This window comes from Cyrtonyx montezumae, unplaced genomic scaffold (assembly GCF_038088225.1).
Source record: "Cyrtonyx montezumae isolate F1298 unplaced genomic scaffold, pur_monq_1.0 scaffold_12, whole genome shotgun sequence".
NCBI classification, from domain to species: domain Eukaryota; kingdom Metazoa; phylum Chordata; class Aves; order Galliformes; family Odontophoridae; genus Cyrtonyx; species Cyrtonyx montezumae.
In genome coordinates this window covers 10,486,500-10,510,034 of record NW_027071848.1, presented here as the reverse complement: position 1 = coordinate 10,510,034, position 23,535 = coordinate 10,486,500, and the positions used below count along the sequence as shown (strand labels likewise).

At 38.7% G+C, this 23,535-nt stretch overlaps 1 protein-coding gene and 1 non-coding gene across 4 annotated transcripts in view; both read right to left on the bottom strand.

The window, feature by feature from the left end:
* Positions 1-3,656: 3,656 nt before the first annotated feature.
* The window catches only part of ARHGAP42 (Rho GTPase activating protein 42), a 149,884-nt gene continuing 130,005 nt past the window's right edge, over positions 3,657-23,535 (bottom strand). For 2 of the 3 annotated variants that reach the window (XM_065730015.1, XM_065730017.1), the window contains 9 exons: positions 23,392-23,450; positions 22,518-22,623; positions 19,756-19,915; positions 17,253-17,397; positions 13,524-13,904; positions 12,401-12,557; positions 11,219-11,281; positions 5,078-5,157; positions 3,657-4,840 (listed from right to left, as the gene is read on the bottom strand). In XM_065730015.1, coding sequence (XP_065586087.1) covers positions 4,752-4,840; positions 5,078-5,157; positions 11,219-11,281; positions 12,401-12,557; positions 13,524-13,904; positions 17,253-17,397; positions 19,756-19,915; positions 22,518-22,623; positions 23,392-23,450 — 1,240 coding nt within the window. In that variant the 3' untranslated portion in view covers positions 3,657-4,751. The remainder of the gene's footprint in view (positions 4,841-5,077; positions 5,158-11,218; positions 11,282-12,400; positions 12,558-13,523; positions 13,905-17,252; positions 17,398-19,755; positions 19,916-22,517; positions 22,624-23,391; positions 23,451-23,535) is intronic. The other variant, XM_065730016.1, reaches the window with a different exon arrangement.
* On the bottom strand, positions 15,311-15,382 carry TRNAP-AGG (transfer RNA proline (anticodon AGG)). The gene has a single exon. It is a non-coding gene; the product is annotated as a tRNA-Pro (tRNA).

Genomic DNA, 23,535 nt, shown 5'->3' with positions numbered 1-23,535 from the left:
GCACTTGATCCTTTATCTGTGTCGCTGACAAAGATATTAAGTAGCACCATTCTCAATTCAGAGCTCTGAAGAACAGCACTTGTTACTGATCTGCACCTGGATGTTGAGCCACGGACCACACCTCCCTGAAGAACGAGAGTGTTATTATTGTGAGGGGAAAAATAGGCTGAATCAGAGTCCAAGAGTAAAAATAATAAAGAAACCAGTCTCTGTAGGAAGGCTTTTTATTTTTAAAAAACATTTATCACATTTTCAAAATACAGTGTAAAGTACAACATAGAACTATGTCTGCAAATCAGCTTATGCATGTCATGTCAGTTATTTACATGTAGATATATACAGAGTGCAGATAATTACTGAAACCACACCACAAAATAAACAGAGAGTTCAATAAGATAATTTAGTAGGACTTTATTAAATATATATATTTATAGTAATTGATTGTATATACTTTCCTATTAAATTCATAAAGTATCTAAAGTAACCCCTATAAACTCTAACACCTCCAAAATTGCCATAAATATGCTTGGAAAATTGAAACTATATATTTGCCCTCTCCAGCTGCTCTGCCCTTTGCTCTAACATAAACTCTTGCAGTGCTGAGATCATTTTGGGGCCTTTAGTGACAGAACTTTAATGGCAGCTCTCGACACAACACTTGCAGAAAAAGCCCAGTTGCAGAAGCTGAGACATCCAAGGGTTAAAGCACCATTCTCTATACTTAAAGTAACAAAGGTTAGCCAGTGGCTTATTAAATACTGCCACATACAGGACAAGGAAAACAATGCTATTATCTTCAGTGACTGAATTACAACATTGTATTAGCGGCTGTTTGGATACTAAGCACCACAGCCTGGACAACAGTCTGACTTCTGCATGAACAGCAACTGGAAGGGCAGCAGCCCCAGTGGCTGCATGAGCGCAGAGTGTGGGACTGAATGTTGCTTATTGCTTCTATCTGGTAACTGAATGATTCACACAGGGCACTGCTGAAAACAAGAGGATAATGCCAAGCGTGTTTTCCCATTATAAGAATACTCAATTGATTTTATGAGGGCTTCAGCAAAACCTCACTATAAATTGCCAGAGGTCTATCTTTGAGTTCACTAGGGCTCTCAGAGCTTTCATCAGCTGAGACATCTTCCCAAGCTGAGGACAAGCCTCCTTACTGCCTTACCCCTGCTCAGTCCCAAACCACTACCCTAATAAAAGAATCATGAACAACAACGGGCTTTTGGGGTTCATCATTTATTCAGTTCTTATTAAGTGGAAAGGAGACGAGTGGAAGAATGTTGCAAAAATCCTATTGCTGCCACATAATGCTTTTGTTGTTGTAAGTACTGTTCTGAACTGCTGCACCTTCTCTTCCTAATGAATCTTCCCTAAAGGCATATTAAAACAAATCCAATTACAGGCAAAGAATAGAGTTTATCAACAAAAATATATATGAGGAAATAAGTTACTATTACTGTCACAGAGTAGCACTGGTCAGCATATCTGTGTGTCATTTTCTTCCAGAAATAATGAAACTAATTAACTTGATAGACTGGGTGGGGGCTTAAGACAGCTACGGCTTAATTTAAGAGTTTTGTTACATAGAACTTTGAATGCCAAAATATGGCAAAAACATTATAACACTGAACTCACAGAAATTGCATCAAAATATTTTTTTCATCTTTATCATCATTGATAAGAAGTGTGAATATAAAATATTAATATACTTTACATATTTATCATACAATATATCAGTCCTTCACACTATTAATTTGATTCATGTTGTGCTGCAACATGTACCAAAAGTTTAACATAGAATAAACATGGTTAATTACATAAGATCTGGGTACAAACATTTTCACAAACAAACAGCCATCGTGTGTTATCTACGTTGAATTCTACAGCGATATTCAGAGAAAACTGACACATCCTTTTATGAAGGAGAATAAAGAGAAAATAAAAAAAATAGACTTTGTAGAGTGAGTCTGACTTTAATAATAATAATAATAATAAAACAAACAGTAAATCAGTACAGTGAACTAATTTAGTTCAGCTTGCCCAATTTTCTGGTAAGGCACTATCTGAGTATTGTATCTTCATTTAAATGTTATATGGATTTTTGCTCCTTTGCAATTACGAGAAGGGATATTTGTGCAGGGATCACGAGATGAGCCACGGCACTGCTCCCTCCCATTCCAGTCTGTGGGCACTGTTATTTAACTTTCCAGATCACAGTACAGCTCCTTGTGGAGAAAAACCCCCTCTTGGCAAGTCAGAGAAGAGCTGAGGCATCCCCAGCCCAGCATCATGGTGATACAGAAAATGCTTGTTATGTGCCAGAGAAGGAAGAAATAACTCCAGCATCTGTCAATATTAACTGCAATTAAAAAAGGATGTAACATTTTCAGATGGAAATGCCATTTTAAATCCAAGCTATTTTCAAATTATTTATGTGATCATTGTGGCTGGTTCAGAAGAAGGGCCTGAAAAAGTGCCCAGCCTGACAGAGGAGAAGATGGATTTGTTCAGTGCATAGGAGAATTAATGAAATCCACTTTGTTACTAAGCTGTCTTCCACAGCTGAATTTTGTGTCTAACATGAGATGAATGCATGGGAACAGAGCAACCCTCCTCCACAGGGATTCCTCCCAGTACTTCTGCAACCTCTCCCTCAATGCTTACAGGCTTTGTAACTGAACTTGGCATTTTAATTTTTGTTTTATATGAACTTAGCATCTTTGAGTCCTTTACCTTGCACTCAGATCAGCCGGCTTCAGAGCCTACTACTGAGAACATCCAAACAAATACACGGGTTGAAGCAAAGCAAATAAGAGCAAGGATTTCCTATTTTCACAGTTCCTCAAGAATTTCACAATTAAATGCCTCCTAACAGGTATGAGGGGTCATAAAATGATGTTCAGCAGAGGTCAGTTTGCCTGGTACAGCTGCCAGACCTGGGGCACAGCATTTATCCACATGGGTGAAAGGCACACAGGGCCTCAAGTCTCTGCTTGCAACTGTCTCCCTCCCTGCTCCTTTCCCTGCAGCAGCACTGCTCCTGGACAAGTCAACAAGGGTATGCTTTCTAGCATTCTTCAATTTTTGCATTATGAAATAAAGCAAAGACACAACCAAACCCATTTTGATCTTCTTAGGGCAGAAGCAGCTGCGGGCACAGGTTTGAAAAATAAATGCAATGGATTTTGCCTCCACTGCCTGTGATGTACTGAACACAGCTTTGGGACCTAATCATAGAATCACAGGATATCCCAGGATGGAATGGACCCACCAGGATCATGGAGTCCAACTCACAGCTCCACACAAGGCTGCCCAAAAATCATCGTACGCTGTCCAGATGCTCTTTGAACTTTGGCAGCTTGGGGCCGTGCCCACTGTCCTGGGCAGCCTGCTCCATGCCCACCACCCTCTGGTGCAGAACCTTTTCCTGATACCCAACCTGACCCTCGCCTCTGAAGATGTTTAGAGTATAGAAAGGACCCAGATCAGTCTGTCACTAATTCAAGCAGTTTGTTCTCAACTGCCTGCAGTCAGCTTTACTCATGCTAGCCTGGTTAATACCACAGATTCCCCATCTGCAAGAAAGAGGCTCCAATTTACAAAGTCGCTTCTATTTTCTCTGTGGTTTTTTTTTGTTGTTGCTGTTGTTCCAGTCCCACCAGTAGCAAACAACAGGTATTTACAAAAAACATATCAGCTAAGCTTTTTTATTCTGTGGAATGGGGGAAACATATGGCAAATAATTTTGTGGAAGTCGGGATTAAAATGCTAAGTAGTTTTGTTGCTATGTGGAGCTTTCAGCATCCAGAGCTTATAAAACCAGCTGTTTCACAGGCTGCTTGTCTTATTCACAATGGAAAAACTTGAAAAGGATTCAGTTATAATTTATCTCATGTTTGAAAGCATATTACTTTTTTTTCATTGCTCATTTGGTATCTACCAATCATTCCAGTTTCAATATCTCCTTGTTTTCTGAATCTGGTGCTCCGAGATACACCGAGATTATCTCCCACCTGACTGGTAACATGGAAACACAAGTCACTGTTATTTATATTCGTACAGAAAGGACAAAATAAATCTAAGAAGTAGTTGAATGAAACATTCATTAAACATCACATTTTGAATGAGCATTTACTGCTCTGTCAGTAATCTGATTTCACTACCAGTTACATACATTCTGTAACACATTGTGATCTTCGCAACTAACAGGAAGTCAAACTTCTGGTTCATGGAAGACTTGTTTCTTACTTGAAATGATCAGGACTAATCTCAGAATCAAATTTTCTAAGGGAGCATTCAAATCACAGTGCATTACTTACATTATGAAAATGTTCATACTTAAAAATATGGATTCCAAGAAATGTCAGAGAGTGCATTCCCTCTAAATTTCACACTTGCGTGAGCAACACCCTAGGACCTGAAGGTCTGCAGCTAAATGGCAACTTCTTTGATTTTATTGCTCTAGTGTTCCTTACCCATAAAAGAAGAACAGAACAACCTTTTGCAAACAATGGAAGTTATTTAAACAGAGTACCGTCTTCAGTACAGTAACTGTTAACTGTTTCATTACATTCTGTTCCGTTGATAGGGAGCTATGTAACATGCAGCTGCAGTGTCTGAAGGAAATCTACCACTCTCAGCTAACGGGCTGATCCCATATCTGTGTCAGATAAAAAATCAGAGTGCTTATTATTTGTTACCATGGATACCATGAAGATATTGCTGTCCACTAAAGATTACTAGAGGAAGACAACATAATTCTCAGGAACGAGTCCTGTTTTGCCTTCATAAGTTGCTTTTAACCAGCCTGGTTCCACTGATGGATACACTGCAAAAAAAAACCAACAAAACAATAAAGCAAATTATGCTGACAAGAAATATTTACAGTTAACAGAACCTAGACGTGGTTCATATGTTTATTTAAATAGCATTTATTCAAGAGCAATATAAAAAGCAGGCAAAAACTGAGAGCTAAAAAGGGAATTGCACTTTTATCTTGTGGATACAGTTCAGATTTTGTTTTTGTTTGTTGGATTTAATGTAAACAGAGTGTGAAACATCTTACCATTGGAAAATATTGCCCCCTGTGGGAAAGACAGCTCATGACTGTGCTCAGCCTTACAGGAATACATGGCTTTGGCTTGTCTGCAAGAAAAAGATAAAAGGTTTGCAAATATAAGAAAAAAAATATGGAAAAAAAAATTAAAACCTGGGAAATGTAGGAATAATCTCCTCCAGAAGTACAGAATGATAACAACATAATACACAGTAGTTCAGAGGAGCAGAATTTCAGCAGACAATAACTCCTGGTTTACCAGGAGTTACCAACTATGCTACTGTAGAAAATAGACCTAGGTCCTACTTAGAAGCTTAAAATGGGAACATCATAACAGTTAAAACAGTTGAAGGATACTTGAAACTATACTTCAAATGTACATGAATTGAGCAAGTTGCTTGAAGCAAGTTATGAACTACGTGGAGAGAATTACAGAGATCAGCAAGTCATCAAAGGCTCAAAACCATGATTTGAGAAAAAATATAGTGTTCAGAATAAAATCATAAATATAAGGTAAATATGAGACAAAAAAGGAGTAATGTGCCCTCCAGGCTGACTAATTTGCAGCATCAGAGACTGAGGTGTCTGGGATGAGTTTCAGGTTAAGCCACCTAATTCAGCTATCGATAAATAAGCTACATGTCCAGCTCAGCTGGCTCTCAAGGTCTGAGTTCTGCTCTGGCAGATGTTTACTCAAAAATGCAACAAATGGCTTTCCAGGTTCCAGTGCCTGTACTGAAACATTCAGTAACATATTTTCTTGAATAGAACAATAGGCAACTTAAGTCTTTTAATTTATAGCTGTAAAACCATATTCCTGGTCAGAATAGAGAAGCACTAGAACTGACACAATCGGAAAATATCTGAAGAATCCTCGCTACTAAAGATTAGTTAAGAAAGCAACATAACAATAAAAAGAGACACTACACAGACATCTGTAAAAAGAACAGATGAGTTATATCATGATTTGGTTCCAGAGCAAGAGGACAGATGGGCTTGATGAGGCTTTTAGCACCATGATTCTACAAAACACAAAATAAGGGACTGAACATAAAGTTATCTCATTTACAGGTTCTCACTAGATTCCTATGCTTTATCTAGAACTCTTAACATCTGACTTTATTTTATACCCTGGAAGCAATTTTTATATGATCCACCAGCTTTTCTGAGTTCTGTTATTGGAAGACCACATTATGCCATGCAAAGATGAAGCTGTTGATCATTTCACATTTGTTTAATGTGACAGGGAGTTGCTGATTCAACTTTCCTCCCAGTCAGTCTTTATCTCAGTGACCCAGAACATGAACTTTGGTGAAGTTTCAAATGTTAGACACACTTTTCAACAGCGTGCATATGCAAGTGACATAATCTGTTTTGTCTTTCCTCCCAGAATAGTGAAATAACAGTCATGTCATACAACAATAGTGCCACATCAGTCTTGTTTTGTTTAATGTCTTCATCAGTGACTAGGATGGCAGGATAGATTGCACCCTCAGCAAGTTTCCTGATGATACAAAGCTGGGAGGAGTGGCTGGCACACCAGAAGGCTGTGCTGCCATTCAGTGAGACCTGGACAGGCTGGAAAGTTGGGCAGAGAGGAACGTGATGAGGTTCAACAAGAGCAAGTGTAGAGTCCTTCATCTGGGGAAGAATAACCACCATCAGTACAGATTAGGGGATGAGCTGCCGGGAAGGAGCTCTGCAGAGAAGAATCTATTTGTCCTGATAGGCTGCAGGTTGACCATGAGCCAGCAGCATGTCCTTGTGGCTGAGAAGGCCAATGGCATCCTGGGGTGTGCCAAAAAAAGAGTGACCAGCAGGTCAAGGGAGGTGATCCTCCCCCTCTACTCTGCCCTGGGGAGGCCACAACTACAACACAATAAGTTAAAACTCAACATGAGAAAAAGCTTCTTTACTTGCCTCTTACCTGCAGATGGTTGTCACTTGTCTCTAAGAGGGAAATGGATCCTAGCCCAAGAGCTTGTGGGGCACTTTGAGAGGACTCTTAACTAGGTAGGAAGGGGGAAGGGGATGCAATGCAGCTTGCTAGGACAGAAGGATTTCTGGGATTTTATACTAGATCCAATGGGGAAAGAGACTTGAGGGTGGTGGGACAAAGAAAGGCTCAGAGTTGCTGTCACACCAGGAGATTGTGGAGAAAAACCTCCAAACTGTCCTGTAGGATCCCCTAGGGACTCCTCAGAGGAGGTGATGTTGCCAACCCCCTGTCCAAAACTTTCCTATGTCCCTCTAGGAAGCAGTGAGGGAAAACTTAAAACTTCTTTCAGAGGTTTGCGGGAGGGCCACTCTCAAAATGTAGTGTGCCAGAAAGCCCAGCTGAAGTGCCTTTATACCAATGCACACAGCATGGAAAATAAGCAGGAGTTGGAAACTGTGATGTGGTTGGAAAATTATGATCTGGTTGCTATCATGGGAATGTGGTGAGACGAGACTCATGACCGGCATATTATGACTGAGGGCTATGGGCTTTTCAGGATGGATAGATAGAGTAGGAGGGGAGTGGGAGTTGCCCTCTATGTTAGGAAGTGGATAGATTGTGAAGAGCTGTGTCTGTTAACAGCCATGACCAGGTTGAGAGCTTATGGATTAAAGTCAGAGATAAAGGACATACAGTGGTTAGGGTTTACTACAGGCCACCTGATCAGGAGGAGCCTGCTGACAAGGCCTTCTTGCTTCAGTTGTGGGAGGTGTCATGCTCATGGACTCTTGTCCTGATGGGGAATTCAACCACCATCTGCTGGGATAGTGGCACTGTGGGTGACACACAATCCAGGAGATTCCTGGAGTCTGCTGAGGATAAGTTCCTGGTCCAGGTACTAGATGGACCAGCCCAAGGTGAAACCCTACTGGACCTGGCACTCATCAATTCAGAGGAGAGCATTAGAGAGGTTAAGATTGGAGGCAGCCTGGACTGCATGTATGTAATTCCATGGGGCCAGGTGATATGCATCTTCTGGGAGAGATGGCTGATGTGATTGTTGAGCAGCACTCCATCATATTTGAAAAATCATGGCTATTGGGTGAAATACCCAGTGAGTGGAAAAAGGGAAACATTACTCCCATTTTTAAGTAAGAGATCAAAGATGACCCAGGGAACTATAGGCCAGTGAGCCTGGAGCAGGTCATGCCTGACCAATCTGGCGGCCTTCTATGGTGGAGTTACCAACATTGGTGGAGAGGGGGAGGGCGACGGATGTTATCAACCTGGACTTCTGCAAAGCCTTTGACATGGACCCTCACCACATCCTTCTCTCTAAATTGGAGAGGTATGGATTTGAAAGATGGACTGTTTGATGGCTTAAGAACTGGTTGGCTGGCTGCAGCCAAAGGGTTGTGATCAACAGTTCTGTGTCTGGGTGGAGGCCACGAGTGGTGTTCTCCATGGGTTGGTTTTCAGACTGGTGCTCTTCAACATCTTCATCAATGACAAAGACAATGGAAATGAGTGCACCCTCAGCAAGTTTGTAGATGACACCAAACTGAGCAGTGCAGTCCCTGGAGGGAAAGGAAGCCATCCAGAGGGACCTGGACAGGCTGGAAAAATGGAACCCGTGTGAACCTAATGAGGTTCAACAAGGCCAAGTGCAAGGTGCTGCACTTGGGCTGAGGCAATCCCACATACTTATACAGAGTGGGGGAAGAACTCCTGGAGAGCAGCCCTTCAGAGAGGGACTTGAGGGTCCTCATGGATGAGAAGCTGGACATGAACCAGCAGTGTGTGCTTGCAGCCCAGAGGGCCAACTATATCCTGGGCTGCATTAAAAAAGGGGTGGCCAGCAGGGAGAGGAGGCGATTGTCCCCCTCTACTCAGCTCTTGTGAGACCCCATATGGAGTACTGCATCCAGGCCTGGTGCACCCAGACCCAATCCTAAAGTGTACAGTGGCCTCTCATTTTGTCACTTTCTAACCAGCATAAACCTTTTCAAATTAGTGCATCCATGGAGGTACGTACTGGTGTACAGAAAGACAGATAAAAACTGCCTCAAATAATGAATCAGCATTAAAAAGGTAATAATAAAATGTGTGTGGGGATGCAACTTTCCTAGTACAGAGAGCTCATTATGCAAAGTCAGAAAGAGGTGGTGCAAAGACTACTTGAAAGAATGAATTAGGAAAATCCAGGACACTGTGGTGATGAATCAACAAGTGAGAGGTTATCTGCTGGAATACATAAGCCACTGTGACACTGCAAAGCTGTAAAGGTACTTTTGACCTGTACAGGTGATTATGAATCACCTGTTTCATGCAATAAATGCTTTGAGCGATGATGAAACTACTTAGATAGTGCTATGTATAAGTAATCAGTTGCTATACGTTTCAAAATCAGTTATTTATACCATGGTAAATTGACCCTGCATGGAGATTGTCACAGTCCTCACTTAAATATTTCTGTTATAGAGCCAGACAGCATAAAAATAACTTCTCTGTCTTATACTCTAGCTTGCATATACTCATTAGCTAGGAACATTAGGAATCTAGAAGGCCTGTCTACTGTGTGGATCAAATGTAATTACCACGATTTCAGATCAAAAAAGACTACTTAATTCAATCATTATGCTCACTGTATGCATGAAAGGGAAATAAGAGCTGGCTCTGAATTGCAAAACCTCAGTCAGACTTGAGCAGCATTACAAGAACAGCCGAGCTACCTTTTATTTCTTCCTCATTTTGCCTGCTGACCTCTCGTTTTCCATTCTTCTTGTTACTGTTGCTCTTCTGCTTTCTTAGGAAGGCTGAAGTAGAGAAGCTATTAAGCCTTTCAGTATTTTCTGCTATCTTATCTGTTCCTCATATCCATTATCAACTGCTACATTTTTCCTTTGTTGGATTTTGGCTTCCTACATGCTTTTTGTATATAGGTAGAGATGGCACAGGTTCTAGGAGAATGTCAGGAAAGAGTTTACAAGAAGGGAGAAACACTTATAAGAGAAAGAACAAAGCTGGAAGTGAAATGATACAGCACTGGTGAGGCAGTCATTGCTCTTGGCTCAGGTCACTGGCCCAGGAACATTCCAGTATCTTTTATACTTTCATTCCTTAAATTTATGCTCTCCTCCTCTCATCTCATTCCTCTCCCTAACACACTCTTTTAGTCTTCTCAAAGTTCATCTACTCCACAGAAAGAATGGCCTTGATTCCTGTAAACTGTTTCCCTTGAACAAAACCAGTGGGTCTTTTCAGGTCCACTTTCTCTCTCTTTGTCAGAGAAAGCAGCTGTATTCCCCTTCTGCACATCTCAGCACATGTTGGCACCTTTGTGTACAGTTATGTTACCTCATTATTATCTTTAGATTCATGGATTAATATTATGTTTTATTTATTTTTTCTGTTGCTCAGCAGTTCCAGTAAGATTATTGTATCAGAGTAAAATGATGGACCAAAACATACATTCTGTCTCAAGAGATCTGAGATGCAGACAGTAAAAAGACAGAACTTTCCCCACATACATTTATTTGTCTTCAGTCTAACCACTGAGGCTGGTTAGCAATAGAAAGTATTATTGCCCCCTAGATGAACATGGTTCGGAACATTCTAGCTTCATTCAAAGTACGAATGGATCAAATCCACTGAATAAATGCGTACAATCATGAAGAAAAGGTAAATAATTCCTGATGCAGACTACCAAGAACAAAGGGCAGCTGTTTCTCCAGACAGGTGCTGAGGGATGGGATGTGTGATGGGAAAGACAGGGATCCTGATTAAATGAATCCTGAGCTTTCTAAAGCAGATGTTATTCAGTCCTTGACCACGCACAAACAAATTGTCATAAACCAGCATGTTTATTACTCTGCTGAAAATACTTATATAACAAAGCTGTATAGAATTAGTAAAAAGTGCCCTCATCTTGTTAATTTTCTCTTGTAGCCATGTCCTTAAGCAGATTACTAACCCAAGCATCTCTCACTGCAACTTCAGTAAGGGACAGAATAGCCAGAAAGGCTGTTACTATATATTAGGTTTAGTTTTCTTCCATAAAAAGGGTGAGTTTAAAAAATCACAAAAGCTTTGTATGCCACATGATGCTGTCCAGAAGACACAGAACAAAGCTCCAACACTTCAATTTCAATTTCTGGAGCCAGGAAAATACAAAAGATTTTACAATTTGTTTAACAGTACAAAGCACTTACCGTCCTGAAGAAACTTGCTTAAGTGAACCAGCACTTTCAAATAACTGGGCTCTTGCAGCCACTCTGAAAATAAGGAAGTACCTTGATTTATAGTTTGCCTATTAATTAAAGTCACAAACTAATTTTACTTTTAACCATCTGAAGACTTGCAAACATCTTATTTTTTAAGACTGTTGCAAGTACTCACTTTGAAAACTAGAGGAAATTCAAAAGCTCCGTTTAGGAGCTTGATTAGCAGAATTTTTATGGGCATAACCTATTTTAGGCCACTGAATTCCACATGCACCAGAGCTTTGCTGATTCAGCAAGAAGGAAAACCTCATCATTCTCCATGTAAAAATATATTCCTGAATGCTCAATAGAGATACACTGGAAGTGCTTTTACTGCCAGTCTGCTTTGAACTCTGAGCTGTGCAGGTGATTTTCTGTTTAAGATGAAAAGCTGAGACTGTGAAATGACAGCAGTAATGTCTTCCAGTTTAAAAATTGAGAAGACTGAATGGAGTCCTTTAGTGTTTGGAGAACTCTTGGTGCTCTACTATTCTGGAAATCACTTACTCACAGGAACACATAACGTCTGTGTCACAGACAGGATTACAGCAAAATCACATTTTTAAGAAACACATTCTTAAAGTTACATTATAAACAGTAAGAAACATTTGAAAGCAAAATCTCAACAACCTAGATTTTAACCTCTATTGCTTAGAATGATCTTCTTCTCAAGGAAAAAAAAATGTAAGAGAATAAACCACTGATCATACAACAGCAGAAGAAATTTCAGAGAAGTGTTTTTTAACTTTGCTCCAATTTTTGTCTCACATAAACAAAATCTGATGATCTTCCTCACATAACAGCGTGAACAGTAAACGTCAGTTGTGCTCCTTGAATCACTATTCGCCAGAAGAATGAGAGATGATAATACTAATCACTTTCCAAAAATCCAAGTCTTCATTATAGACCTTATCTACAGCTTAATGAAGTAAATGGGTGTCTTTCAATTGACTTTAGACTATCAATGTCTTCTTTGTTTAGAATTTTAATTGTTACATAAGTAAGTCATAAATAAAGACATTTTAAAATCAAGTGCTCGTGAATGCCTTTTCAACTACTTGTACAGCTTTGTGACCACTTCAGAGAAGGCAATATTGTAAGAACTCAGAACTCCAAAGGGTCTTAACTTACACAGATCCTGGTCTTTGATAGCCATTACTTGATGCAGTATCTAATCTTAATCTTCTGCACATTTTGGGAGGCAAATCAGGATTTAGTGGAGTCTTTGGTGTATCTTTTGTATCTGTTGAAGACAAGCTCTGTATAGATCCACTGCAACTTTTGTTACCTAAAGAATGAAACCAAATAATAGGCAATATTGAAGCTAATTTGAAGACGTTTTACAACATACATATCATGCAAATTAATTTTATTTTTTTTAAGAAGCAAACTAGGGAGAAAGTATTTAGTAAGACAGACAAAACAGGAAAAAAGCCAGGAGAAAAGGAGCAGCAGCAAGGATGAAGAAACAACATTAAAATAGTGTATGCTAAAAAGCCATATTGCAGACATACAGCCCAAACTCCTGCTAAAATTAGCATTCACTATGAAATGAGATAGTATTAATTTGTAAGAATTAATATTTTGGTATTGACAGAAGCTTCATAAAACTTTTAAATTAAAACAACAACAACTAATGATTACAAGTAAAGTGGGTTTCAGACATGCAAATCATGTCAAAGACAAGAATCAACAAAGCTGTTACTTGATATATTAAGCCTAGGGTTTTATAAATTTAAATGCTAATTCTGATTATTAACAAGAATTTCAGAGAATCACAGAATTGTAGGGATTGGAAGGGACTGATAGAGATCACTGCATCCAACCCCCTGCCAAAGCAGCTCCCTAGCTCAGGTTGCACAGCTGGGAATCCAGGAGGGTCTTGAATATCTCCAGAGAAGGAGACTCCACCACCTCTCTGTGCAGCTGTGCCAGTGCTCCGTTACAGGTATTCATTCTTCTGACACAGTAATAACATAGATACCAACTCCTTCATATTATAAGCCAGAAATCGTCTCACAAGCTAGTAGCCTCTGTGAGGCACTGCAGGAATAGAGAGTATTCTAAATTCTGAGGGAAGCTGGTATTGTGAACTGTACAGATGACAACAGAAATATGCCAGGAGCAGTCTGAAAAGTGAAATAACATCTCAAAAGTTAAAAAATAAACAAAATTAAAGAGTGACACGAGCACCTCTTGCTTTCTGATGCCTCACAGTAAACTCACTGATGTCACAAAAAGCCCTGGAAATTACCTTCAGCGGATGGAATTGATCTGAGGGAAGAACCTGAAGTTCTTTTCAGGCCAGACAGACTATAGGAACTCTTCTTGGTCAGATCTGTTGGTGGAGAGGCATTCTCTGGTCCAGTGACAGAAGCTATACTTTGGCAGTCTGACTCCACATCTGTTTTTGTTGCATCTTCCTTTGATGAGGATTCTGGACTTGTGGTCCAAAGGCCTGAACTCTTCTGTCCATTTGAAGAAGGGGGAGAGGCAATCCACGGAATCCCTCCTGACTTCTCCCTGGGCTGTGAGGGTACACATTTGGTGGTGCTGTTCTGCTCAGAGGAGTGAGAGGAGAGAGATTCGATGCTGCCCATGGGAGTGCTATCTGGGCTACTGCTGTACGAGTCACCTAGGTAGGAGGGGAGAAGAAACAGAGAAACAACAAGATAACTGCATTGTCTAACCATGTGCATTTCTCTCATGCCATCTTTAGTCCCTGTACCACTTGTCATCAGATTTGATTGCCGTTATCCATAGTTTTAGGGACAGTCACTCTCAAGACAAAATAGCAATTCAGTTGCTCTAAGTTTCACACATTCCCATATTTAACCTGAAGAAGCTGCACCTCTGAACATCTCTAGAGCAGACAAACATAATGCGTTGCAGGTGAAAGTATTTCACTTAAATGTCACATTTTCAAAAAGATGCCTGCAATATAAATATTGTTAGGAAATTTGTCAGTTCCAATTCTGCTATATCTTTTTAACAAACACCTTACTGGATTTTGACCACAAGGTAAGGGTTGCAGAGCATGCCTCATTTATGTCCTGAAATGCATGACTCTACTGTCAGTTTTACGTTGATCACTGAGTTGCTGAGGAACCTTTCAGTCTCTGTAAGAGTCTGCAGAAGTCTGTCTATAGTTGGCTGTTTTTTGAATCATTGTGTCTTTCATGAAATATCTATTCTGCAGAAGGATAACTAATTCCTTTATTTACAACTTTAACACCAAACATTTTATGCATTTCTTTAAACAGAATGTTATTAGAGAAATTAACCTATCTACACAGAAATATTTGTGCTGCCATAATTACTGTCAGCGATACTGTCAGAATCATAGAATGGTTTGGGTTGGAAGGGACCATTAAAATCATGTAGTTCCAACCCACTGCTATAGGCAGGGACGCCTCTCACAAGACCAGGTTGCTCACAACACCATCCAGCCTGGCCTTGAATGCTTCCAGGGAGGGGGCATCCACAATCTCTCTGGGCAGGTTCCACTGTCTCACCAACTGCATAGTGAAGAACTTATTCCTAATATCTAGCCTAAATCTATTCTCTTCCAGTTTAAATTCACTGTCCATGTCACTGACAAAGATGCTAAATGACACTGGCCCCAGCAGTGATCCCTGAGGAGCACCATTTGTCACTGGTCCCCACTTGGATGCTGAGCTGTTGGCCACAACTCTCCAAGCGTGACCATCCAGCCAGCTCCTTATCTGGAGAGCAGTTCTTTCACCACACCCATTTTTATCACTCCCATTTTTCTCCAATCTGGCAACCGGGATGTCATGCAGGACGTGTCAAACACTTTGCACACGTCCAGGTAGATGTCATCAGTTGCTCTTCCTTTATCCACTGAGGCTGCAACTCCACCCACCAAGTACGTCAGGCATGACTTGTCGTTGGTGAAGCTGTGCTGGTTACCACCAACCTTTGTTTTCCATGTGCCTTCATAAAGCTGGGAGGATCTGCTCCACCATCTTTGCCAGGCACAGAGAAGTTCCACCCCTGCCCACTTGGTGCTCAAAAGTTGGGCTCGTCCGGGAGTTGAACCCGGGACCTCTCGCACCCTAAGCGAGAATCATACCCCTAGACCAACGAGCCAAACCTGTACCACCAGCCATGGAAATATGCTAAAGAAATTTGTTGATGATATGAGAGAAGCAGCATATGTCAGAACTGAGGAGGCACTGGCCTTAGAGAGCTGAAGTATCTTTAGACTGGATTCATAAGAACAAAGTTATTCTAGTGAGTCCTATGTTAGATTCTAGTAACATCTTTTTTTCCAAAAGCTAGGAGATGCAGTTCAAAAACTCCACAAAGACAATGTGTATTTTTGAACTACACAGTATTTACAAGATACCAACTAGATGCCATTGATTTTGCCTCTGTATGTTTTGATATGCTTGGAAATAGGTGACAATAGCCACAGAATACTAAAAATAAGGTCTCAAATACTAGCACCGTGCCTACTGGATATGAAAACAGTAGTGCTGCTGGTACAGTAATCTGAAATTTTCTGTCTACTTCCGAACAGAATTCAGATTATTCCAGATTAGATTATGCACCGTTTCCCTCCTTATAGATCAGTAGCCTCTTGAAAATTGTAAGATTGGCTGGAATCTAAATTTGTTAAGTGCATTTTCTATCATTCTCTACAGTTTGGTACCTATATTTCATTTTCTCATGGCATATAGAATTCCTTAACTTTCTGAAATACAATTAAATGTCCGTTCTTTGTTTAAATGATGACATAAAGCCACCTAGTGCTTCAAAAAAGAGCTACTGCCAGAATCCAGGGCTCTCTCTTGATGGTCTCTGCCACACCTAGAGATACTTGGCAAGGAGAATACCTTTGCTCCAGACTCAGCCTCCCAGGCACAAGTGAGATCTTAACTGAACTTGTGCAGAAAATGCTGAGCTGGAGCCAGCAAGCAAATTCCACATGGAGAGCTCCTGGGTCAGACCTAGCTACCAGCAGAAGCTATGAGTGAATTACAAAGCCTGTGCTTGCATATGCCCAGCAAAATACAGAAATGCAGTTAGTTACGGAGTGAAAAACAGCTGAAACTTGCCCAGTTTCTCCTCTAGTGTATGTAACTGACAGTTCTTCCATAACTTCTTAATCTAAGGATGCTATGCCATTCACATTGGCAATCAAAGCGTAGGGAGCTCTTGCTCTCATTCAGTGTTGCTGTGCATTAGTTTACTGTACCTGTTTCATGTAAGTCTCTGTGAGGAACTAGGAAACAGAAACTCCTTTGGAATTTGGAACTTAGACACTGCAAGAGTTTCTATACTTCTTAATGGAAAGGCAGGTAAGTAAAAACTGATGAAAAATGAAATGCACCTTTTTAACATAATACAAGAAAATCATATTTACGAGAAAATGCAAAAGCTTTCTAAGCAGCAAGTAATAGCAAACTTGAGTTCATGTTGTTAAACAGCAGATCATCTGCTGAGTACAGTTTCTCACAAAACAGGAGTTTGTTTCTATTCCAGTAAGACTAATGAAGTTTCAGTGGTTTTGGCATCCTCGGCAGTAGTTTGCTTTGAACCAATGACCACAGTTTCATGCATATGAAAACAGACAAGTAATGTTTTTAATCTCCTGACCTTGACTGAGTTAAAGCTTCTCAAACTTAACAATGAGGTGAATGTCATACAGTGAACTTCACAGAGTTTCAAGGCAGGCTATATTCAGATTAGAATATAAAGTTTACTCTAAAAGTTTTTGTTTCGTTTTGTTTTGTTTTTTTTTTTACTTAATACAAGATGTGTATAAAACTAATTATCCTTCCTCCTCTGAGAGAAGCAAGGAATACAGTCATTCAACAGTTCAGCTGTGACTCATAGCTGATGAAACTCGACCTAAAATGTATATTGGAATACAGCACTTACTTTATATTGTTGAGGAATAGCAAAAGGACAAGACATGAAAAGGAAGACAGTCATTCTACAAGAACAAACTTACTGTCAGGATCTGCTAGACATGGTGTATATCTTCCTTTGGGCTTACGAGGACCTGTGGAGAGACAAATTGCTCTTGTCCTTCTTGAACTTGAACGAGATTGAGGCTGGGGAAGAGGAATATTGGGGTCTGGTGCAGTGTGAAATATCTGCAAAAAAAAAAAAAGGGAAAAAGAAAGAAATAAATAATCGAGGTACTCCTACAGTTCCATTAATAATACATCTATCTTCCTCATCTCTGCACTCAAATGTTGTAATAGTCTCACACATGATAAAGGAGCAAACTCACAGAATATCTTCTGATTTAATTTTACAGTGCAAGAATGGGTTAGTGAACAACAAGCTGCACTTAAAACTTACACCAATTACATAAAAATATTTATCTAAATTGTTTTATCTTCTAGTTCCAGTTATAAAGTGGTTAACAACCTAAATTGTGAAACACACAGTAGGTGCTTACTACTAACACCTACTCAAGAATTATATATTTTCAAATATTATGAAAAGGTGGAATTTTGTTCTATGCTTTTCTGGGAGAGCTTTTGTATGTTCCAGAAAGGTGTCATAGCTGCAATCCCATTTGGATTTCAGAAAACCACTTTATTTTCCTAAATAAGTCAAGCCTAATGAGGATCATCTTCAGGTTTGGAACATCTTCTGATTTATATCTTTCATGTTCCACTTCTACCAGTGATCTATTTTGTGCTGTAATGCTGTAGAGAATCTTGATTTTTTTCAGGTATGAGAAGAAATCTACATGCTATTTAAAAAGTGGAGGAAAAGTGGATGTTTACTCAGACAATACCTCAGATGAGTTCTTAAGATGCTCTTAAAATAAATTAATACCATATTAGTAATTAGTAAGTAGCACATCAATGCAAAAACATGCCTGCAGACAAAGAAATAGAGCAAGGATGATTTTGGTTGTGCAGTCCTGTTCTATGTATTGAATAAACTGCTAGTTTCTGGAGAGGAAATTCAGTGGTGGAAACATGTAATAAGTACATTTTGGAGTTGCATGCACGGGGGCTACCAGTATCATATTAATTCTGAGGAATTCCAGTGAAATATAACTGATGATAACAAGCAATACTGTCAACAATTACTAATCAGCCATTGCAGGGGATCCTGATAATGACAAGGAACTGCCCCACATCTGAGTAAATAGAATAAAATCAAACTTCTATCAACTCATTTTGTCAGTCATCAGAGAAGGTGATATAAACCAACAAAATATCCCCAAAATACTACCTCTTTTGATGGTTAAGTAAAGGAGGTCTTGACTATTCTGCTGAGTTCTATAGTTGAAGGGAAAGAAACCACACCACCAACGAAGACAACTCAGAAAGCTTTCCAGTGAAGGTGATGCAAGTTGTGCTGGCGGAGATTCAGGATGGACGTTAGAAAATATAGCTCTCCAAAAGAGTGGTCAGTCTCTGGAATGGGCTGCCCAGGGAAGTGGTGGAGTGACCACCCTGGAGGTGTTCAAGAAACATTTAAATGTTGTGTTGAAGGACACGGTTTTATTGAGAACTATTGGTGACAGGTGGACAGTTGGACTGGATGATCTTGGAGGTCATTTCTAACCTTGTTGTTTCTATGTATCTATGATTCTATGATACCTGCAGTGAAATTGACTGAAAATAACTTCTTGTGATTTCATGGATTTTCCTTCTCAAGTCCTGAAAAAGTTCTTATTTAGTGTTCCCATAAAGAGTATGAGATGTACCTCATGTGTCCCTTTGGGGAAAACAATATAAACCAGGCAGTCAACAGATATGTATCTGTTGAAAACAAAAAAAGGATCTTGCTTGTATGTTGCGTTACAGAGTAGTCAAGAACTATTAAATCACAAAGATTGATGAGTTAAAAATCTGTAATTAGGGATAAAAATTCCTCTAAGGAACATTTGTTATTTTTAACATACTTAATCTGGTATTTTCACATTTGAAAAAAGGTACAGAATTGGAGATTGTGTTGGGTATCCACGTCAGTGCTGCTTGTGAAAAGAGGAAGTGAAACTTGGTTGGGGTTTCATGACATTACGTGGGACCAGATCCCCACTGATCTCCAGCTGACATATCCCCTAAGGACAGTAATTGTCAGAAAGACTCTGATCTGATGCACAAAGTACACACAGAGGAGAATCCATGTTTTTCACCAGATTGAACCTCAATATATTGTCACATAAGAGAAATGGAAGAGCAAAGAAGCAAAGTATGACCTTCTCATTCTGGTTCTAGATATGAGAAGAATGGAAAAATCAGAAAGGTAATGAAGATTCAGAGCAACTTCTTCAAAGCATGGGAGATTATGCCTTGGAATTGTACCTTTTAGCCTTGTTAGGAATACTTATCCATAGCATGAGGAGAGAACAAGGTATTTTTTTTCAATCAGTAACCTTTTACAAATGCTAAATTTCTCATTCTTAAGAACTTTATGACGATAATGAAAATGAAATTTCAGTTTCAATTCATCAATAGAACATTCAGATAATCTTCTACTACCTTTTCATAATGTTCTATAAGAATTTCAACGACGATATTCTGAAACTTAATGTTCATCATAGCAGCCACAGTTTCTTCTTGGGCTCTCATAAGAGTTGGTCCAAAGATAACACCAAGGTTGGATACTGTCATAAGGTTTTGCTGACTGTGTAATGATACCCTTAAAATGAACACAAACAATACGAAGTTAAATAATTGCACTAAAGTATAATTCCAACAGGTGAACGTCTCACATTTATGCTTTCTCTTTTAAAACATTTTAAAAGCATTCACACTTATTAGAGATAAAATGCAGTGCAGAACAACCACTGTATCTCCATTAAGACCCCAATCTTGCAATACTTTAATGGACAATGAGCAAGTCTTCCTAGAGTAAGTATCTAAGTTTCCCACGAAACTGATAGAGAAAAGTAACTATCTTCTTTGAATGTCTCTACAGAGAGATCCAGATCATTTAAATTTTAGAAGCCATAGGGTAAACACCTCTTTCTCTCCAATAATTATACAATTATATAATTATATAATGAAAAAAGCACTAGGTGAGAACAGAGGTCAATTATATACCTACGTTTCATGACAAGGAAAGAAATACAGTTGCTGAAAACACTTAAATTGTAATGGGATCTCTTAATATTTCCAAAGTACAAGATTAGTGGGGTCAATGTCATTGCTTCTGTGGAATAGATAACAGTAGGTGATCATAATTATACCTTACGTCTTTAAAATGCACTAATCTTGTACTTCTGTATAGTCTGCTATTGCCTAATGTACTATTTCTGTCATTTTCTTCATAATGTAGAATTTGGAATCTTAGTTTTCCCAATAATTTTTTCAGATAGTAAAATGAAAATGAAAAGTAAATTTCTCATACTAGTTTGTAGATTCATGACTGTTGACCAGAGGAAGTCATAGTGTTATCAAATCATACCAAGGAATGACTCATTCTTTAAAGGAGACAAGCAAATAATTTTATTTGGAAGGTTTAAAAACAAAAAATGAGTTACCTAACTTAAAATAACACCGAACTTCCAGTTCTTGCCTAGCTGCTGAGTATATATAGCACCACCTCTTATCAGGATTTTCTGGATTTGTTGCTTTGTTTTTAGCATGAGCTGCATCCCCCAACAACTAGAACCTATTCAGTTGTGCACAGTGACACAGAAGTCAAGGTAGGCAGAGAACTAAAGGCCTTAAGACCTAAATCAAAAAAACAATCTCAAAAATTTCAAGGATTCAAAAAGAAAAGAATGAAGAAAAAATATATTTTTTAATTTCCCCATTTAAAGAAAGTTATACATGTATGACTTGCTCTTCGAAAAAATTCCACATGGGTAGGAGGAAGAGGAGGAGAGAAGACAGCTAATCACAAGGCTAATCTTGAACTTCATCTTGTAAGAGTTGCTAGCATAAACAACAGCTGGCAAATTACAAGAGAAATTAGAAAGGATGAATTGAATGTTGGAATGAGAAGAACTGAAAGTTTTCAGAATAAATATCAAAGATTTCAATCTATCAGAAATGAGAACTACATCAAAGTTGAGACAGGCAAGAGCTAAAGAGAACAATTAATGAAAGGAATACTGCAGGCATGTTCTCTTTGGAAATGCATCTGAGGTAATCATGAGAATAAAAGTCCAGGAATGAAAACAAGAGAGAAATGTTTGCCTAAAACAAATTGTGCTTACAAATAAGTCGCTTCATATATAAAATCATGGCATCACAGAATATCACAAAGGAGTATTGGAAGGGACCCACAAGGATCACAAGTCCAACTATGGCTCCACACAGGAACACCCCAAAAAATCAGACCAAATCTCAGAGAGCGTTGTCCAGATGCTCCCTGTATTCTGGCAGTATGGAGACCTTTATGACATCTTCTACTTATGTCATCTGGGGGCCTTATCTAACCAACTGCTGTTTCAGTATTCACATTCCAAGATCAATGATAAATATACTAAAAAATACACAGCATCCCAACTCATAAATAATAATGTATTCATTTAAATATTCAGCAAAATCTACTGAAGAATTGTAAAACGTATGATTATGGTTTGATGAAAAGAGGGATATACAGTTATGTAATAAAAACATGTAACAACAGGTAATGACAAATAGAGACAGAATAGAAGAAAGGTTTGTCTTTTTTTTTTGGTCTGAATGCACATTAAGAGTAATTAAATGGGGACAAAAGGTCATCACTTTAAAGAAAGAAAAAAATATTTTCTGTATGACATTTAATTAAAACTCAGGGAAGCTGAAAAATCTAGGGAGATTCAAACGTGGGCTTGGACATTTGTAGAGCTATCTAGAATAACAATAAACATCTTAAATTAGAATTTTCAAAAAATAGTACACCTGAGAGATATTAGAGATAAAAATAACATCAAAGATGAAGGTAAATTATACTATATTAGTCTAGTCTACATTTTTTTTAACAGTTTTGGGACTTAATTAACACTCTCTTATCAACAGCCTTAGCATAGTCCACATGTTTCTCCAGTTTAATTAGTACCAGTTCCTATAATAAGTAGGAATTGTGAATGAAAACTTAACAGAATATTGTATATACCTCATGTTGTTTTTTACATTGTTTCTATGAGTTTTCTTCAGCAACATTGAAAATTACATTTCAGAAATCAAATATAATTTCAAGTGGCACTGTCTTAACGCAACTGCTTTAAAGGAATAGGCAACACTGACAAGTTAAATGTGAAAATGATTACATTTTACAATAATGCCAAACAAAAGTAAAACATAATTACTTGACCAAGTGCTTGATAAGGATGTCCAGCATCTCTCTGTTCTTCTCTGGTAATTTATGTACAAGTGCGTGCACTGCTTCAACTCTGTAGTTCTGATCATCTGATTCTATTAAACAGAAAACAGAAATTATTGACAGATTGGAACACATGGGGAAACGAGACTAAAAATGTCAGAATTGCCTGTATGGCAGCACACACATTCCCTGCAGTTAACCAAACACAATTAGCCCTCAAAATGATGAGGGCAATTCAATTTTATTTATTCCAAGAACATTATGGAATCTGGTTTTCATGTAACTCGCAAAGAGCAGTTACTGCCAGTACCAAAGCCAACAAAATCTGTGGCAGTTTTGACTCCATGTTGCACTTGAGTGAAATCCAAGATTTCATCACTTGCTATTTAAAATAACCATAACTTTTGAGGGTCTTTTTAAAAATGTAAGAGGAAACGAGGAAATAAATTCAAATTCTAAATGAAGTTCTTAGAAACATAATTTTTCTCTTTATCTAATTACCCATTTATGAAAAGGGGATATTACCATCCCTCTCCGATTGCACAAGGCAAGCTGGGAAAATAAAGTAATTATCATCCTGTATAAAACAAACAAATCAAGATTCAAAATTTGATGCAGAAAGCAGTCACAGAAGCTCTAAAAAGATCAGAACAAACCACTGAACAGCTTCTTTTAGTATGACTTCTCTTGTTTTGAAGGTTTTCATGTGGCACTGTGCCGTCATATACAGCGAAATAGAACTCAGACCCTTGGCTGGATAGCAATACTACACCAAGGAGAAAAACAGGGATAACGACTGAGGAGATTAGAGGTTAGAAAAAAGATTACTTTTGTAAAAGTGTATAAATTACTTTACTTACTAACAGCAACAATGAAATCTTTGTGCAGCTTAAATGTCATCAGCGGTTCTGAAAGACACCTGGTTGTAAAAAATATTTAAGAGGACACTTGAAAAAATGCAGTACTCAAAGTTTTCTTAGGTTTTACAGTTATCATTACCATAG